Source organism: Phyllobates terribilis, unplaced genomic scaffold (genome assembly GCF_046119375.1).
Source record: "Phyllobates terribilis strain yellow unplaced genomic scaffold, ASM4611937v1 Scaffold_7__3_contigs__length_470593459, whole genome shotgun sequence".
In the NCBI taxonomy this organism is placed as follows: Eukaryota; Metazoa; Chordata; class Amphibia; order Anura; family Dendrobatidae; genus Phyllobates; species Phyllobates terribilis.
In genome coordinates, this window is record NW_027362767.1 from 282553796 (window position 1) to 282570638 (window position 16843).

Sequence of the window (16843 nt, forward strand, 5' to 3'; positions counted from 1 at the left end):
GGGCACCAGGACTCGTCACCACGGCGGGTTTCACTGACCCCCTCAGACCTCTACAACTGAGATCACCAAATACACACCTAAATTAAATTTGGTTATCCAACACGCACACACCACCCTTGTGAAGAATAAAATCTCCCACTCTTCGCGAAAGACAATATTCAGCCGAGGAGGCATATCCCTTCCTTGCCTCCAACACTGATGGTGAGGGACAGGGTGCCACCTTCTTCTATTTTTACTCCTCCTCTTCCTATAGTGATAAAGAACCACCACATAGATGCCCCAGGACAGCAATTGAGCCAGCGCCCACCATTAGTGACCCCCTATGGACTTGACCCCTCGAATATTGCCACAAATTCCTGATTTTGTAGAGCAATTAGGAATCCAATTTGACACTACTGGCCTCAGAGATTTACCATATTTTCCGGACTATAAGACGCACCTAGGTTTTAGAGGAGGAAAATAGAATAAAAAATGTAAGCAAAAAATGTGGTCATGATGCCCTGTTATGGGGGAGGGGGTCTGCTGCTGACACTGTTATAGGGGTAATGTCCCCAATTTCTGTACTAATAGCCCATCCTGGTATGCATGGCACCCCCATCCTGGTATGCATGGCACCCCCATCCTGGTATGCATGGCACCCACATCCCTATCACGCTGCACACACAAAAAAAATAAAGGATTCTGCTCACCTTCCTTCCCTCTGCTCTAGCACTGCATCTTGTTCTGCTGCCAGCTGCTGATTTCACAGTGTGAGCGGCGCATGACGTCACTGCCATGCACCCTCACACACTGCGGTCAGCTGCCGGAATATTCACTGCTTCCCACACCGGAACTATCAGCTTTGGAAGCAGTGAACATTCACTCTCCTTAATAGGGAGCACAGTGTCAGCTGCAGTCGCCGCTCCTGCAGCTGCTTGGCGATCATGTGTGCCCAATAATAAAGAATATGAGAATATGAATATTCACTTAAATAGAATGAATATTTACAACGCCACACGCCCATGGGCGTGGGGAGCAGTGAATATTCATTTTCTTTAACAGTGGGCACAGTGTTGGCTGCAGTAGGCAGCTCCTGCCTCGTGTGCCCCGCTCCTCCACCGCTACCGCTTTCCCCTACATCTCCCACCATCCACAGCCGGACAGTACATCCGGACTATAGTACTCACCCCCAACTTTCCTCCAAAATTTTGAAGGAAAAAGTGCGTCTTATAGTCTGAAAAATTCGGTACTTTTTCAAAGTCTTTTTCCCTGACCATTTTGTAGATTTCATGATGGCCCAGACAAATTTGTACACCTAACAATTTTTATGCCAAAATTTCCACTTCGGCACTTAGAGTTGCAGAGAAAATCAGATTTACTAGTAAATCAATCCGAAAACAGTGACGTTTCGGTCTAAAGGACCTTCTTCAGACCGATTGCATATGGTTCACTGCATGTAACAGCACTGTGGGGAATAGGGGTTCATTGCCCATAGGACTTGCCAATAAATCTGATTTTCTCTGCAACTCTGAGTGCCGGATTTTTTCTTCCTTGAGTATATGGAGTGGTATCCTGGCACCTTATTTTTATACAGCGTGACATACATCCTATCTACATAAAAATTTTCACTTCATCATTTGCTAACTGGACCCCCATAGACACAGTAGAAATTAAGTTTTGGGGCCTTGTCCTTCACATGGAGATAGTGAAGAAGCCGGAAATTCGTCAATATTGGAGTGTTGACATTTTATATAACACTTCAGTTTTCTGCACGGATATGCCCCAGACACGCTTTGAGGCCATTCACAAATTTTTGCATTACAACAATAATGCACAATGTCCAGTCAGAGATGACCCCAACTTTGACCAACTTTTCAAAGTTAGGCCGGTCATTGATCACTTCAGCAACAAGTGTACGTGCCCCAAAAGGACATCTGCGTAGAGGAATCCTTAATGCACTTTACTGGGAGGCTTAAATTCTGCCAATACCTTCCCAGTAAGAGGGCCAGAATTAAAATGTACAAGCTGTGCGAGAGTACCTTAGGGTATACGCACAGATTTAGGGTTAATGAAGGGAAGGACACCCGGATTCAGCCCCCTGAATGCCCTCTGTCCGGGAGTGAGTGGGAAAATTGTGTGGGAATTGGAGCACCCACTGCTGGATCAGGGTTATCACCTCTACGTAGATAACTTTTATACCAGCATCCCACTCTTCAAGTTCCTCTCTGCCAGATCTACCACAGTATGCGGTACTGTGTGCAGAACCCAGGGAGGACTCTCTAGGTCGCTAATTGGGCAGCTGCATACAAAGGCAAATAGCAGATCCCAATATAACGACAACATGCTAGTAGCCAAGTCTAAGGAAAAGAGGGATGTCTTTTTCTTGACCAGCATACATGGTACTGGCGGCACCCCCACCGCTGCACGAGGTACCTCTACACAGTTCCCCAAGCCAGAGTGTGTCCTGGGGTAAAATAAGAACATGAGGGAAGTTAATCTCTCTGATCAATATATAAATGATATAATTTTTTTGCCCCTTTTTTGTTGATTGGCATAGTGTTAATACCACCACCATTTTAGGTTAGGTGGGATGGGAGGGGGAAGGTGGTGAAAGATGATCAACTGAGCGCTAGAAGGGCAGAGCAGCAGTAATAATTTCCCTGCCAGGACGAAAGAGACAATTCATCCTAAAAGTGAAGGACTTGTATTGATGTCATGTCCATGTGACGCGTCTGGGAGCCATCCTAGAGATTGCAGGAAGTATTTTCACATGCAGGAAGCCGCAGTAACTGGAGAAGATGGAGGCACAAGTGACAGGTAATCAGGGTACATGGGGTGCAGGCTGTATATGGGGGTGTGCAAGCTGTATATGGGAGTACATAGTGTGAAGGCTGCTGTATGTGTGGGGGTTGCAGGCTCTGTATGGGGTGTGCAGGCTGTATATGGGTGGTTCATGGGGTGCAGGCTACATATGGAGGGAGGGATGCACGCTGAGTGTGGGGGTGCAGGCTGTATTGGGGGAACATGGGGTGCAGGTTGTATATGAGGGCAACATGGGCTTCAGGTGGTATTTAGGGGGTACATGGGCTGAAGACTGAATGTGGGGGTTTGCAAGTTGTATATGGGGTGCAGGCAGGCTTTCTTCCCTTTTGAGCTCTGCCATGCGCCCAAACAGTAGTTTTCCACCACATATGGGTTATCAGCATACTCAGGAAAAATTGCATGAAATTAGGGTCTACTCTTTTACTCTTGTGAAAATAAAAAAATGGGACTAAAACTACATTTTTGTGGGAAAAAGTAAAATTTTATTTTTTTCCTTCCACATTACTTGAATTCCTGTGAGGCACCTAAAGGATTAATAAACTTCTCGAATGTGGTTTTTAGCACTTTGAGAGGTGCAGTTTTTTAAATGGTGTCACTTTTGGGTATTTTCTGTCATATAGGCCCCTCAAGGTCACTTCAAATGTGATGTGGTCCCTAAAAAATTAGTTTTGTAAATTTTGTTGGAAAAATAAGAAATTGATGATAATGTTTTAACCGTTCTAATTTCCTAACAAAAAAATAGGTTTAAAAAATAATGCTGGTGTAAAGTAGAGATGTGGGAAATATTATTTATTAACTATTTTGTCTGACATACCACATATACTCGAGTATAAGCCGACCCGAGTATAAGCCGAGGCCCCTAATTTTACCACAAAAAATTGGGAAAACTAATTGACTCGAGTACAAGACTAGGGTGGGAAATGCAGCAGCTACTGGTAAATTTCCCAATCCTGGTATGCATGGCCCCCTCATCCCCCAATCCTGGTATGCATGGCCACCTCATCCCCAATCCTGGCATGTATGGTACCCTCATCTCCAATCCTGGTATGCATGGCACCCCTCATCCCCAATCTTGGTATGCATGGCACCCCTCATCCCCAATCCTGGTATGCATGGCCCCCTCGTCCCCCAATCCTGGTATGCATGGCCCCCTCATCCCCCAATCCTGATATGCATGGCCCCCTCATCCCCCAATCCTGGTATGCATGGCCCCCTCATTCACTAATCCTGGTATGCATGGCCCCCTCATTCACTAATCCTGGTGTGCATGGCCCCCTCATCCCCCAATCCTGGTATGCATGGCCCCCTCATTCACCAATCCTGTTATGTATGGCCCCATCACTGCACACACAAAAAATAAACCTTTCTATTCACCTTCCTTCTTCACCTCTGCTCCAGCGCTGCGTCCTGTTCTGCTGCAGCAGCTCATGTCAGCATCTGAGTAGCGCATGACATCACTGCCATGCGCTCTCAGAAGCTGATGTGAGCTGCCGGCATATTCACTACTCTCCACCCCGGGACTATATGCATTGAGAGGAGCGAATATGCATTCTCTTTACTAGCGGGCACTGTCAGCGGAAGCTGCGGCTCAGCGCTCCTCTGTGCCTGCTACTAAGGAGAATGAATATTCATTCTTCACGCCCATGGGAGTGGAGAAGAGTGAATATTCATTTACCTTTAGGAGCGGACACACGTGGTAGCTGCAGCAGCGGCTACTGCTTGTGTCTCGCTCCTCCGCCGCAACCTCCCCACCACCACTATCCACCGGAATTTCTATATACTCGAGTATATGCCGAGGGGGGCTTTTTCAGCACAAGAAATGTGCTGAAAAACTCGGCTTATACTCGAATATATACGGTAATTCTCTGGTTTAAGGGCATAAAAAATTTAAAAGTTTGAAAATTGCAAAATTTTCAAAATTTTTGCTAAAATTCCATTTTTTTTCCCCAAATGAACGTAAAAAAAATTCTGCCTAAATTTAACACTAACATGAAGTACAATGTGTCACGAAAAAACATTCTCAGAATCACTGGGATACGTTGAAGCGTTCAAGAAGAGCATTTCTGGATTCAGACACTGATGTTGGAGGAGAGGGTCGGACTCGCAATCCCTGTTCTAGTTTATCCTGTAGGTGTTCAATAAGGTTGAGGTCAGGGCTCTGTGTGTCCAGTCAAGTTCTTCCAGACCAAACTCGCCCAACCATAATATTTTGGACCTCACTTTGTGCTCCTGAGCACAACCATGCTGTAACTAAAAGAATCTTTCCCAAACTTTTCCCACAAAGATAAAAGCATAAAATTGTCCAAAATGTCTTGCAGCATTAACAGCTAACTAAATGTCACTATGTGAGTGGTCGTAACCATGGATACCTAAGCTACCACAATGCTCTGCACATGGGGTAAGCAACATAGCGAATCAGAAGAACTATACTACATTTCTAATTGGAGGTATTTGCTAATATTATTATTACACCTACTTCATATTGGGATAGGATCTTGGAGATGGGAATACCCCTTTAAATCTATTGTTAAAAAGGAAGTTGGTGAGTTTTCCTTCAATAGAAGTCTTCAAACTGAGGCTGGACAGACATTGACCCTGGAGGCCGCTTCCAACTCTTAACATTCTACCATTCTATGAAGTGAAACATTCTATTAAATGTCTTGGTAAGAAGCCCTGGTCCTTCTTGTGGATGGTCAGATTCATATTCAGACCAAGAATCAATATTTAAAGATGGAGAAATAGATTTTGACTGATTCATCATCCTCCAGTAGTGATCACAATATGGGTAAACTCTTATTTTCCCCCTGAAGACACAGATCCACTTATTAAAGCAATCTGTCCTACTATGAAATTAGATGAAGACCGATCTATTCAATTGTCTTTTTTTTTCTGTTTCGGACCTGTTTTTTTTTGTAACTTTCTAGCTCAAAAAGTAACACATTTTGCAAACTTGTGCAAATCAAGTGGTGTAAATGAAATAAGTCTGAGAGGGGGACTGGAGTACATTTGCACCAAATTTCGCGACTTTTATTTTTTTTTTAAAAAAAAAGTCGTAATTGATGAATCTGTCTAAACCATCTGGAAAAAACACACTGTTGTAAAAATTAAGAAATTAAACAACAAAAGACAACTTAAAAAAAGGTTCAAATCGTTTGAATGTGCTACAAATAAAAAAAACACACTAATTGAGAGATATTCATGCCAAAAAAAACTGATAAAAGTGCAGTGATGAACCTGGCCCATAATGTTTCTAGGCCAGAAAAGAGTTTTACCTATCCATAAAAGTATTTTGTGTCTATTAGGCCACGGCCCCACTATCAGTATTTGGTCAGTATTTTTTCTCAGGAGTCGGAGCCAAAACCAGGAGTGGGTGATAAATGCAGAATTGGTGACTTGTTTCTATTATACCTTTTCTGATGGTTCCTCACCTGGTTTTGGCTCCCACTCCTGAGAAAAAATACTGACCGAATACTGATAGTGGGGCCATGGCCTTAAAGTGAGAATAAAAAAAACAGATAAAAAGAACTGCTTATCCCCAAATCTGTGAAAAAAACATATCTCTTTTGATGAAGATCAAACTGGTATCAGGGATATTTCTCTGAAAATTGAGGTTCTGTTTGCTAAAATGTCCTGTAGAGTTAAACTGTATTTTGAGGACATGGGGTCCCTTAAGGACTATATGCATAGAAGAGCGAAGTTTCCTTAAAAAAGCTTGGGAATCTGCTACATCTGCCTTCCAGCCTAATACATCATCTACTTGCATAGATTTCTCCCAGTGTGACTCAATCAATTAGAAATACTTATTCAAAGTAAAGCTTCTTGAGATAATTTACTTTCCTCTATGCCATTGCTTCGCACAGCAGTAGGTTTCCTAGCAGATGCGTCTGTTGATGCATTAAGATTTTTGGCTAGATCAGCTGCCCTATTAAACTCCGCTAGATGGGTTTTGTGGCTAAGAAGTTAGTTAGGGGAGGCAGCTTTTAAACATCACTTGTCCAACATTTCTCGTGAGGGAGGCTTCCTCTTCGGGACAGTACTGGATGATCTTTTAGTTAAGACTGGAGTTAAAAAGAGTTTTCCTCTAAACTTAATACCAAAAAAACAATTGTTTTTTTTTTTTTTTTAAAAAAAATCTTCAAGCTCCTCAGTCCCACAAATAAGATGAAACTGAGGGCTGTAGATAGAGATACAATCGGTGGGATTTAGACGCCATTCATTCGGGAGTACAGTTGAATTTTTGTCCTCTTACTAGGTTCATGGTCACAGTCCCTAACCTCTTATCTTGATCACTCTACTATAGAAAAGGACATTCTCTCCCCTTTTAGAAAAAGAGGTCTTACTGCCAGTTCCCCCAGAAGAAGGCAATAAAGGGGTTTTATTCGCTCATTATGGTAAAAAAACAAAACAAATGGATCTCACAGAACAATTATTACCTTTAAACAAGTTCTTAACATCTCAAAAATTCAAGTTGGCGACTGTAAAATCTACGGTTAATAGTCTCCCCCGAAACTGTGATATGGCGTACATAGACTTGACTGATGTGTACTACCATATGCCTAAACATCCAGAATTCCAAATTTACTGGTAATTGTGATTACCATTTTTTGTGCAGAGGAGGTTCTGAACCCTAGTTATTGAGTCAGCAGTGTGTTTGTGAGGTATGTTCTGGGACCCCAGCACTTGGTGACCCCGCTCTGTAACTATATGTTCTGTCAGGTCATGGCTGAGTTGCTCTACTTCTACTTTTCAGTAATACCAGTCACTACTGACTGTGGACTATTTAGGAGGGAAGACATTTCTTGATGGGAACTGTTGCAGTGAAGGCCTCATATTATAGGACCACTCTTCAGCTCGGTGAACACTTTAGAAGGACCCATTGTTTCACAAATGTTAATAAGGCAGACGGCATGGGCCTGGAATGTATACACCTTTTGGTAACTGAACTAATTGAAAATACATAATTGAATGGTTAAAGGAGTTATCCAACAGTAAAATAATTGTATTTTTTTTATTGGCACATATTGATTAAAAATAATAAACAGAGACATGTCCTCCTTAAGTTCTTTCAAGAAGTGATGTCTGCTCATTCAGAAGTCACGGCACCACTGCAGCTGTCAGGTAATTAGAATAGTGTGTCACCAGATATATCTCCGATGACCGCTGCCGCCAGTTACAGGCTGCAGAGGTGCTGTGACTTCAGAATGGGGCAGACACTGCTTCCGGAGCTGGTGAGGACAACCAGAACGGCCTGAGCTGGATCCATAGGGGGCACTGGAAGGTGAGTATGCCCAATACTTTTTGTCCATACGGCATATCTTTATAGGGGGTCAGTGCTGTGTTTTCTTGTTGTAGACCTCCAATCCTCCTGCTTTCCATCTAAGTGCCATATAGTCAATGTTAGTCCAGCAAAAGAGAAGTATAGCTGCACCACACCATTCACCACCCGTAGCAATCACCTGTGCTTGTCTCCGTTTGTATGCTCACAGATTCTCCTGGCAGTGCAAATAGCCAAGTCAATACGAATGCATGAAAAGAGTGGATGAAGGCAGCAATAAAGTGTTTCAATAAAGGACTGTTTAATCACGATTCGGTGAGTGCTGCCTTTATCCATTCTTTTCATGCATGTAGTCAATGTTAAGTTCCTTCTGTGTTCACACTGACTGCTGCGAATAGTGTTAAATGCTGAACGATTGTACCTGGGGAAAACAAAACAGAAACCTGATGTGACTTGTTCTAATCAATTATATTTATAATAAATTAATAAATAATAAAATAAATAAAAATTAGAATAATAAAAAAAATCAAATACTAATAGTGGATCATGTAAAATTTTAACCCGATATTCCAAAGTTGACAGAGCTCGAATGTGGGGGTGGGATAGATTTTTGACAGTATGCCAAAATATGCGATTGTAAGTTCTTCAGTGTTAGAAGAAAAACTTAACAGAAACATAATAAGATTTGAGAGTCCTCAGTGGTTGATACCTTTTAATGGCTAACTGAAAAGATGGTAACAAATTGCAAGCTTTCGAGACTACTCAAGTCTCTTCATCAGGCATAGAATGGAATGCCCGCCTGATGAAGAGACCGGAGTAGTCTCGAAAGCTTGCAATTTGTTACCATCTTTTCAGTTAGCCATTAAAACGTATCAACCACTGAGGACTCTCAAATCGTAATATTTTTCTATCTACTGGCTAACACAGTACAAAGATGTATGTGTATTTTTCCTGTATCTTCTAACAGTGAAAGCCGAAAATAGGATCCCCAAAACCAATGAAAGCCAGTATGAGAGAAATGACGTGGCATAGAATTGTTTGGTTGTTCCATAAACAGCATTTATTACAGATTCACAAAATAGATGATATTTGAATGAACCCTTACTATCCTGAGAATGGGGATCCCAAAGTTCACTGGGTGAATGGCGCAGTAGTGAGCACTTATGACCACCACTCCCATAGACAGTGAATGGTGCAGTGGCTGCACATGCTCAGTCCACCTCTGTTCACACACAGGACTTCAGGACCTCTGTTTTTCTTATTGGTAGGAACCCAACAATCAAATATTTATCTCCTGGTCTGTGGATAGATGAAATATGTTGTTTTTAGCACAACCCCTTCAAGGGAAGCCATTCTTCACTCACCACATTCTGGTGTTTTTGCTATGTTGGTCAGGTCTACTTTCCACTTTTTGATGGCCATATAATCGACAAATGTAAAATCCAATATCTTTCCTGTTACATGCAGATCTTTCAATGTAATTTCAGTTTGCAATGTATAATGAATAATCTGTTACTATGTAGAAATTGACCACGTGTTGCTGGAGATGATTCTGTTGCTGTGTGCCATTTCTGTTTTTTCCTATAATTACAAAATGTCAAAGCAGAAACTACATGTGAAGAACACAATGGTGTCCTGTGGTGAAGGTGCTGCTGTGCTCATTAACATGCGATAATCAATGTCAGAATGACTTGTACATGCTAATTAGACGATTTGGATGATTAGGAGTTAATGAAGCCAGCTCTCCTGGGTAATAAAGCTAGCTGTGAATAAGATCCTTTAATGGCAGCTAGCCAAAAAAAGTAATGGAGATATATTACTAATATATTGGATTTACGTGTGCTAATTATATGGCAGGGTCTGATGTGGACAAACCATCTTTGCCTTCAGAGAGTGACTTTATTTCATCAATCAGCCATAACATTAATGAGTAGTAGGTTGGTCTTCAAGTACTACTAATTCTTCTCTGACCCACCAAGACATGAGCTCCACAAGAGCAGTCTGTAGCACCTGGCACCAAGATGTCCGCTGATCCTCTGAGTCCTGTAAGTTCTGAGATGAGGACTCCATGAGCTGGACTGTTTAAGTCCCAATGGACAGTACCCAGAATTTCCCAGCTGGCATCATACTGCCTCCTTCGGCTTGTCTTTCTCCCATAGTGCATCTGGTGCCATGTCTTCATTCATCAGACCTGGCCACCTCTTGGTGTTGCTCCTGTTCTAATATTCAAGTGCCCATTGAGAGCATTTTTGGTGTACCCAGAGCTCAGCATGGACACTGTTGGCTGATCTACAGCTGCACTTGGAGCCAGCTGAGATGCCCGGCAGTCTGACACCTTTATATCATAGCTTAGCATTCTCTTTTTCACCCATTTTTGCTCCAGTAGCTTTTCTGTGGTATTGGACCAGATAGGCTACCTTTCAATTCCCATGTTTCAATAACTTACTGAGCACTTGCTGTCTAATGTATCCCTTTCCTTGATGGGTCCCTACTTCACCTGTCTACTTTTATTATTATGGCTAATTGGTGTATGTAGCGGTTTGGCCACATTTGCATTTTGGGTTTTAAATTTATCCATGACATCACCTCCTCCAGTAAGGTTCATTGAGTTCCACTGAGGTGTCCTCTTTTTTGACAAAAGAAATAGCATGGCATGCAGAGGGCTTAGTATGGCATGCAGAGGGGTTGACCAGGCGCAAAAGGGTTGACCAGGCGCAAAAGGGTTGACCAGGCGCAAAAGGGTTGACCTGGCGCAGAAGGGTTGACCTGGCGCAGAAGGGTTGACCTGGTGCAGAAGGCTTGACCTGGCGCAGAGGGCTTGACCTGGCGCAGAGGGCTTGACCTCATCACATATAACAGGATCTTCACCCGCACATTGATGTGAGACATGGTTCAGTATGTGAGGTTTAATGAATTTACATTTTTCTCATGTTTATTTTCATTTTCTTTCAGACCAGATGGCATTGAGCGGCAGTATCGGAAGAAATGCAGCAAGTAAGCAGACGATAATGTGTTAATCCAGATTTATAAATATTCATATTTAAGGAAAAAACAAACATCTCTTTTTTCCATTCCAAGTGATATAAATGCCGTCTGTTATTCCTCTATTAACCCCTTCACAACTTGGTGTTTTTCTTTTTTTATTCCTCCACGTCTTGCAAGAGCTATACATTTTTTTTCTTTTTCTGCCTACATATAGTTGTAGTTTTGAGCCATTCATTTCACCATGTAATGAACTGAATAACCAGGAAAATAATTTCTTAGTAACATAAAATGGTAAGAAAACGCTGTTCTGCCATTGTTTAATTGTGTGGTAAAAGTGACATGGCAGCGTGACTCTCCAGGTCAGTCCGATGACAGCAAAATCAAACTCTTTTTTATATATATATATATGTGTGTATGTGTGTGTGTGTATATATATATATATATATATATATATATACAGTACAGACCAAAAGTTTGGACACACCTCATTTAAAGATTTTTCTGTATTTTCATGACTATGAAAATTGTACATTCACACTGAAGGCATCAAAACTATGAATTAACACATGTGGAATCATATACTTAACAAAAAAGTGTGAAACAACTGAAAATATGTCTTATATTCTAGGTTCTTCAAAGTAGCCACCTTTTGCTTTGATGACTGCTTTGCACACTCTTGGCATTCTCTTGATGAGCTTCTAGAGGTAGTCACCGGAAATGGTTTTCACTTCACAGGTGTGCCCTGTCAGGTTTAATAAGTGGGATTTCTTGCCTTATAAATGGGGCTGGGACCATCAGTTGTGTTGTGCAGAAGTCAGGTGGATACACAGCTGATAGTCCTACTGAATAGACTGTTAGAATTTGTATTATGGCAAAAAAAAAGCAGCTAAGTAAAGAAAAACGAGTGGCCATCATTACTTTAAGAAATTAAGGTCAGTCAGTCCGAAAAATTGGGCAAACTTTGAAAGTGTCCCCAAGTGCAGTTGCAAAAACCATCAAGCGCTACAAAGAAACTGGCTCATATGAGGACCGCCCCAGGAAAGGAAGACCAAGAGTCACCTCTGCTTCTGAGGATAAGTTTATCCGAGTCACCAGCCTCAGAAATCGCAGGTTAACAGCAGCTCAGATTAGAGACCAGGTCAATGCCACACAGAGTTCTAGCAGCAGACACATCTCTACAACAACTGTTAAGAGGAGACTTTGTGCAGCAGGCCTTCATGGTAAAATAGCTGCTAGGAAACCACTGCTAAGGACAGGCAACAAGCAGAAGAGACTTGTTTGGGCTAAAGAACACAAGGAATGGACATTAGACCAGTAGAAATCTGTGCTTTGGTCTGATGAGTCCAAATTTGAGATCTTTGGTTCCAACCACCGTGTCTTTGTGCGACGCAGAAAAGGTGAACGGATGGACTCTACATGCCTGGTTCCCACCGTGAAGCATGGAGGAGGAGGTGTGATGGTGTGGGGGTGCTTTGCTGGTGACACTGTTGGGGATTTATTCAAAATTGAATGCATACTGAACCAGCATGGCTACCACAGCATCTTGCAGCGGCATGCTATTCCTTCCGGTTTGCGTTTAGTTGGAACATCATTTATTTTTCAACAGGACAATGACCTCAAACACACCTCCAGGCTGTGTAAGGGCTATTTGACCAAGAAGGAGAGTGATGGGGTGCTACGCCAGATGACCTGGCCTCCACAGTCACCAGACCTGAACCCAGTCGAGATGGTTTGGGGTGAGCTGGACCGCAGAGTGAAGGCAAAAGGGCCAACAAGTGCTAAGCATCTCTGGGAACTCCTCCAAAATTGTTGGAAGACCATTTCCGGTGACTACCTCTTGAAGCTCATCAAGAGAATGCCAAGAGTGTGCAAAGCAGTCATCAAAGAAAAAGGTGGCTACTTTGAAGAACCTAGAATATAAGACATATTTTCAGTTGTTTCACACTTTTTTGTTAAGTATATAATTCCACATGTGTTAATTCATAGTTTTGATGCCTTCATAGTGAATGTACAATTTTCATAGTCATGAAAATACAGAAAAATCTTTAAATGAGAAGGTGTGTCCAAACTTTCTGTCTGTACTGTATGTATGTGTGTATAATATATATATATATATATATATATATATATATATATATATATATATATATATATATATAATTTAGTAACTAAAAAATTTCAGACTGTTGTAAAAAAATGTAAAAGTTTTTTGTTTGTGTGACCATTTTCTGAGATGCGTAACTTTTTACATTTCTGGGCAATAAACCTATAGGAGATCTTGTCTTTTGCAAGGTGGGCGGATGTTTTTATGAATACCATTTTGAAGTGCATATATTTTTAAGGCTTTATATTGCATTTCTTTAAGGAGTTGTGGCGACCAAAAAAACATAAATTCTGGGCTTCATAGGAGGATCAAGAAGGTGGCAATGAGGGGCCTTCATTAAGCCTCTGACTGCCATGGCAACCCATTGGTACCAATGGGCACATGCTACCTAAATACCACTGACATAGATTGACATTGGTATTTAAGGGGCTAAACCAACAGTGCTCAGAACGAAGTCCTATTGCTTGTGCTAGAAGCAGATGCTGTCTGTATAACACAGTCGGCACCCAACCAATTCACCAGCGACCAACAGATTTCCCCCTGTGCACAGATAGGGAAAGCCGTCAATCAGAAGCTGGTGGTGGGCAGGCTACCGGCTACCTGCCGCTCATGAATGCGAGACCACCCTGCTTGCATTGTACTGCCCCGATAGCTTGTGAAATGTACAGCATATTGACAAGTAGCACAGTTGTGAATTGAAGACATCGGGGGCTTGTTTTGTGTGATTTTTCTGTTACTGCTACATATATAACATCTCCAGTGACCACATATTTAAGGGGCCCCATTATCTGGAAAGGTTCCCATGTTACTGCTCTGAAGACAGACAAAACGAGGAGTAGGGCGCACCCGACGCATGTTTGTCCATAGAAGTCTACAGAGAACAATGACCATGTTTTACATGCTGTACCCAATTGTACAAGACAAACTGAATCTGTCCCTTATCACTTCTGTAACTGCAGAAGGAAAATGAGCCCTGCTTTGTGATTGGCTGCCATGAACAGCAAGGCCAATTCTCCCATTAACATTTTTATAAAAGAAGGCCCTTTAAATGGATTGATTCTGGGTGTAAATCTGAATTAATCATCTTACCAATTTCTACATTTTGGGGAGGTGGGGGGTAAAAAAAACCTGTTTCCTTTTTTTTAATTAACAAGGTGGAAATTGTTAATCTTATCAGCACAGTGCCCGGCACTTATCCTGCTCTTGCCATCGCCCGCGCGGCCTCTTGTTTGCCTCTCAGCAATCCACATCCTATTTTAATATCATTGAACACTGGGATATACTGCCTTTCTGAGGTCTTTATAATCCTCTGAGCTCCAGTAAAAGGCAAAAAGGTCCTAGGAAGGAAAAGGAGCTTACTGGTAAAAAACAAACCATAGGAGTGGTAATAAGAGTACAATCAGCCTTTACCGCAGAGGATATAATCATGCCATTTGTGTATTATGTATGCCCCTTTTTCACATGTAAAGCACCATGGAATAAAAGGCGCTATAATAATAATAAATAACAATAATATTATGGATATTAGGGTCTCATAATGATGTCGTCCCTGTGCCAGTAGCATGGTAATTTCCTCTAGCTGTTTTATGACACTTTATGCTCCCTTTCAACCTATGTAACTATGACATGGAGACTTGTACATGTTACACAGGCTTGTCCTGCCACCCCGAGCCCCATTAACTGTACAAATCAAACAATGTGTTTTACCTTTAAAGAATACATTTGTCAAGATTGGAAAAGACGGGGCATTAAAGGGAGCCTAACCGCTGCTACATGCTGCGCAATCCACAGGCAGCATGTATCAGGCACTGGCTGGATGATTTTGGCCATGCCTTTTTTCATTCTTAAACACTGCAATGTTTCTGAGAAAAACCTAATTTAAATGCCACCGGGGACCGATCCGCATGGGTGACTAGTCAGAAAGGCAGGTCCCTGGCAGCTTCTCCTCGCCCACTGTCAATGACTGACAGGTCTCTCCCTATACAGGCATGAAGGGACAAAATTGTTACTCCACCGGAATGGGCGATCAGAAGTCTTTCCAATGCGACTTGGTCTCCGGCGACTTTTAAAGTGTTTTTCTGTGAAAGTCTGCAGCATTTCACAGTCAAATATCCATGGATGAAATCATACATCCAGTATCTGATACATACTGTCTGTTGTTAAGCAGGGCTATGGAGTCGGTAAGCCAAACCTTCCACTCTGACTCCTCAATTTCCATGACACCGACTCCCTCATACATGGCTCATGTTTAAGTGATAAATTTACGGTAGGACACATTTTTCTCAGCTAAAAGTCTGAACCCTTAGATCAGGAATAAGACAGACATTTATAGGACATTTCATAACTTTCCCAAATTCTTATGAAAAAATATTCCCCACAAACTGTATTGAACTACTCTACGCAATTTATTAGATATTTTAGGAGTCGGCGTCTATCCATTTTATACCGACTCCATGACTCTGATTCCACAGCCCTGTTGTTAAGGCAGCATGTATCCGCTGCCTGGTTCCCTTTAAAGATAACCTGGCATTTACTCAAAATAATTGAGTTAATTTCCTTGTAAAAATCCCACCACTCACCTGATTCTACTGCTCTTTTCCGTTTTGCGCTGCGTCACTCCATTGGAAAGATATTCACATTTGTTGCTTTTGGAGTACTGTATGTGAAATCTCTGCTTGTAGTTCAGCTAGGCGTTTGTTCCCAATCTTCTCTAGGAACATGCACTTTCACCCCTCAGTCCCAGATGCTGACAGATTCTCAGACTGCTGGATCAGCCGCCGAGCTGCGATTGACAGTGTCTGGGAGGGATGAAAGATCTCGCCCCCAGAGAAGACTGAAGAACCGCCCAGTTGGTTTGCAAGCTGAAATTTCACATATTGCGATCTAAAAGAAATATGTGTGAAAATCTCTACAATGGAGTAACACATCGCAAAACAGAAAAGTGCAGCAGAATTGGGGGAGCTCAGTCATTTTTACAAGTTATTTGACTCATTTTTTTTAAGCAAGTGACAGATCCTCTTAAAGTAAAAGTAAAAAATTAGTTGACTCCAATGTAAAGTGATCGTCTCTGAATCCGAACAAAACAGACATCCTTTGTAAAGTGAACACATGATGTTAGGCGCTCAGACATTACTGTATTCATATCATGCTGAACATATGAAGGTCAAACAGAATATTATCCCTGGCCACTAAGTATGTTTTAGATAGTCCTGCCTAGAGATTAGCGGTTCCGACAAAATTTAAATTCGCAAAACTGTGCAGGTTTTCTCGGTAAATTCGATTTCACAGTGAAGATATTCTCTCTATATTGAATGCCCCTTATTATGCACTGGGGTCTCTTCAGACTCGAGAACACTATAAGCGTAGGATGTAAAAAAAAAAACCGTATACTCAACTCGCCACTCTCCTGTTCGCCCCTCCACTGCTTTCTGCCTGCCGTCTGGTCCTCAGAGACACCTTTTTGTTTTTTTTACTTTTACCAGCCATCTATGGTTTAGCAAAACAGCAGCTAGCTGGCCACATTTTTGCATAGTCCGCGCACAAAAAATCTGTAGACTCAACAAAAAAAAAAAAATCAGTATTTTTATGTGTGACATTTTTGAGTATATTTAAATTTCAATCGAAGAAATGCTCTCATCTCTAGTCCTATCTGCTGCTGTGCTTTGTCTATAAAGTTT

At 41.8% G+C, this 16843-nt stretch overlaps 1 protein-coding gene across 1 annotated transcript in view; it reads left to right on the forward strand.

Annotated features, from left to right (window-relative positions):
- Positions 1–16843, forward strand: part of STEEP1 (STING1 ER exit protein 1) — a 57263-nt gene that overhangs the window by 34490 nt on the left and 5930 nt on the right. Inside the window, exon 3 of the mRNA XM_073637872.1 lies at positions 11030–11071. Within this exon, the coding sequence (XP_073493973.1) occupies positions 11030–11071 (42 nt within the window). The remainder of the gene's footprint in view (positions 1–11029; positions 11072–16843) is intronic.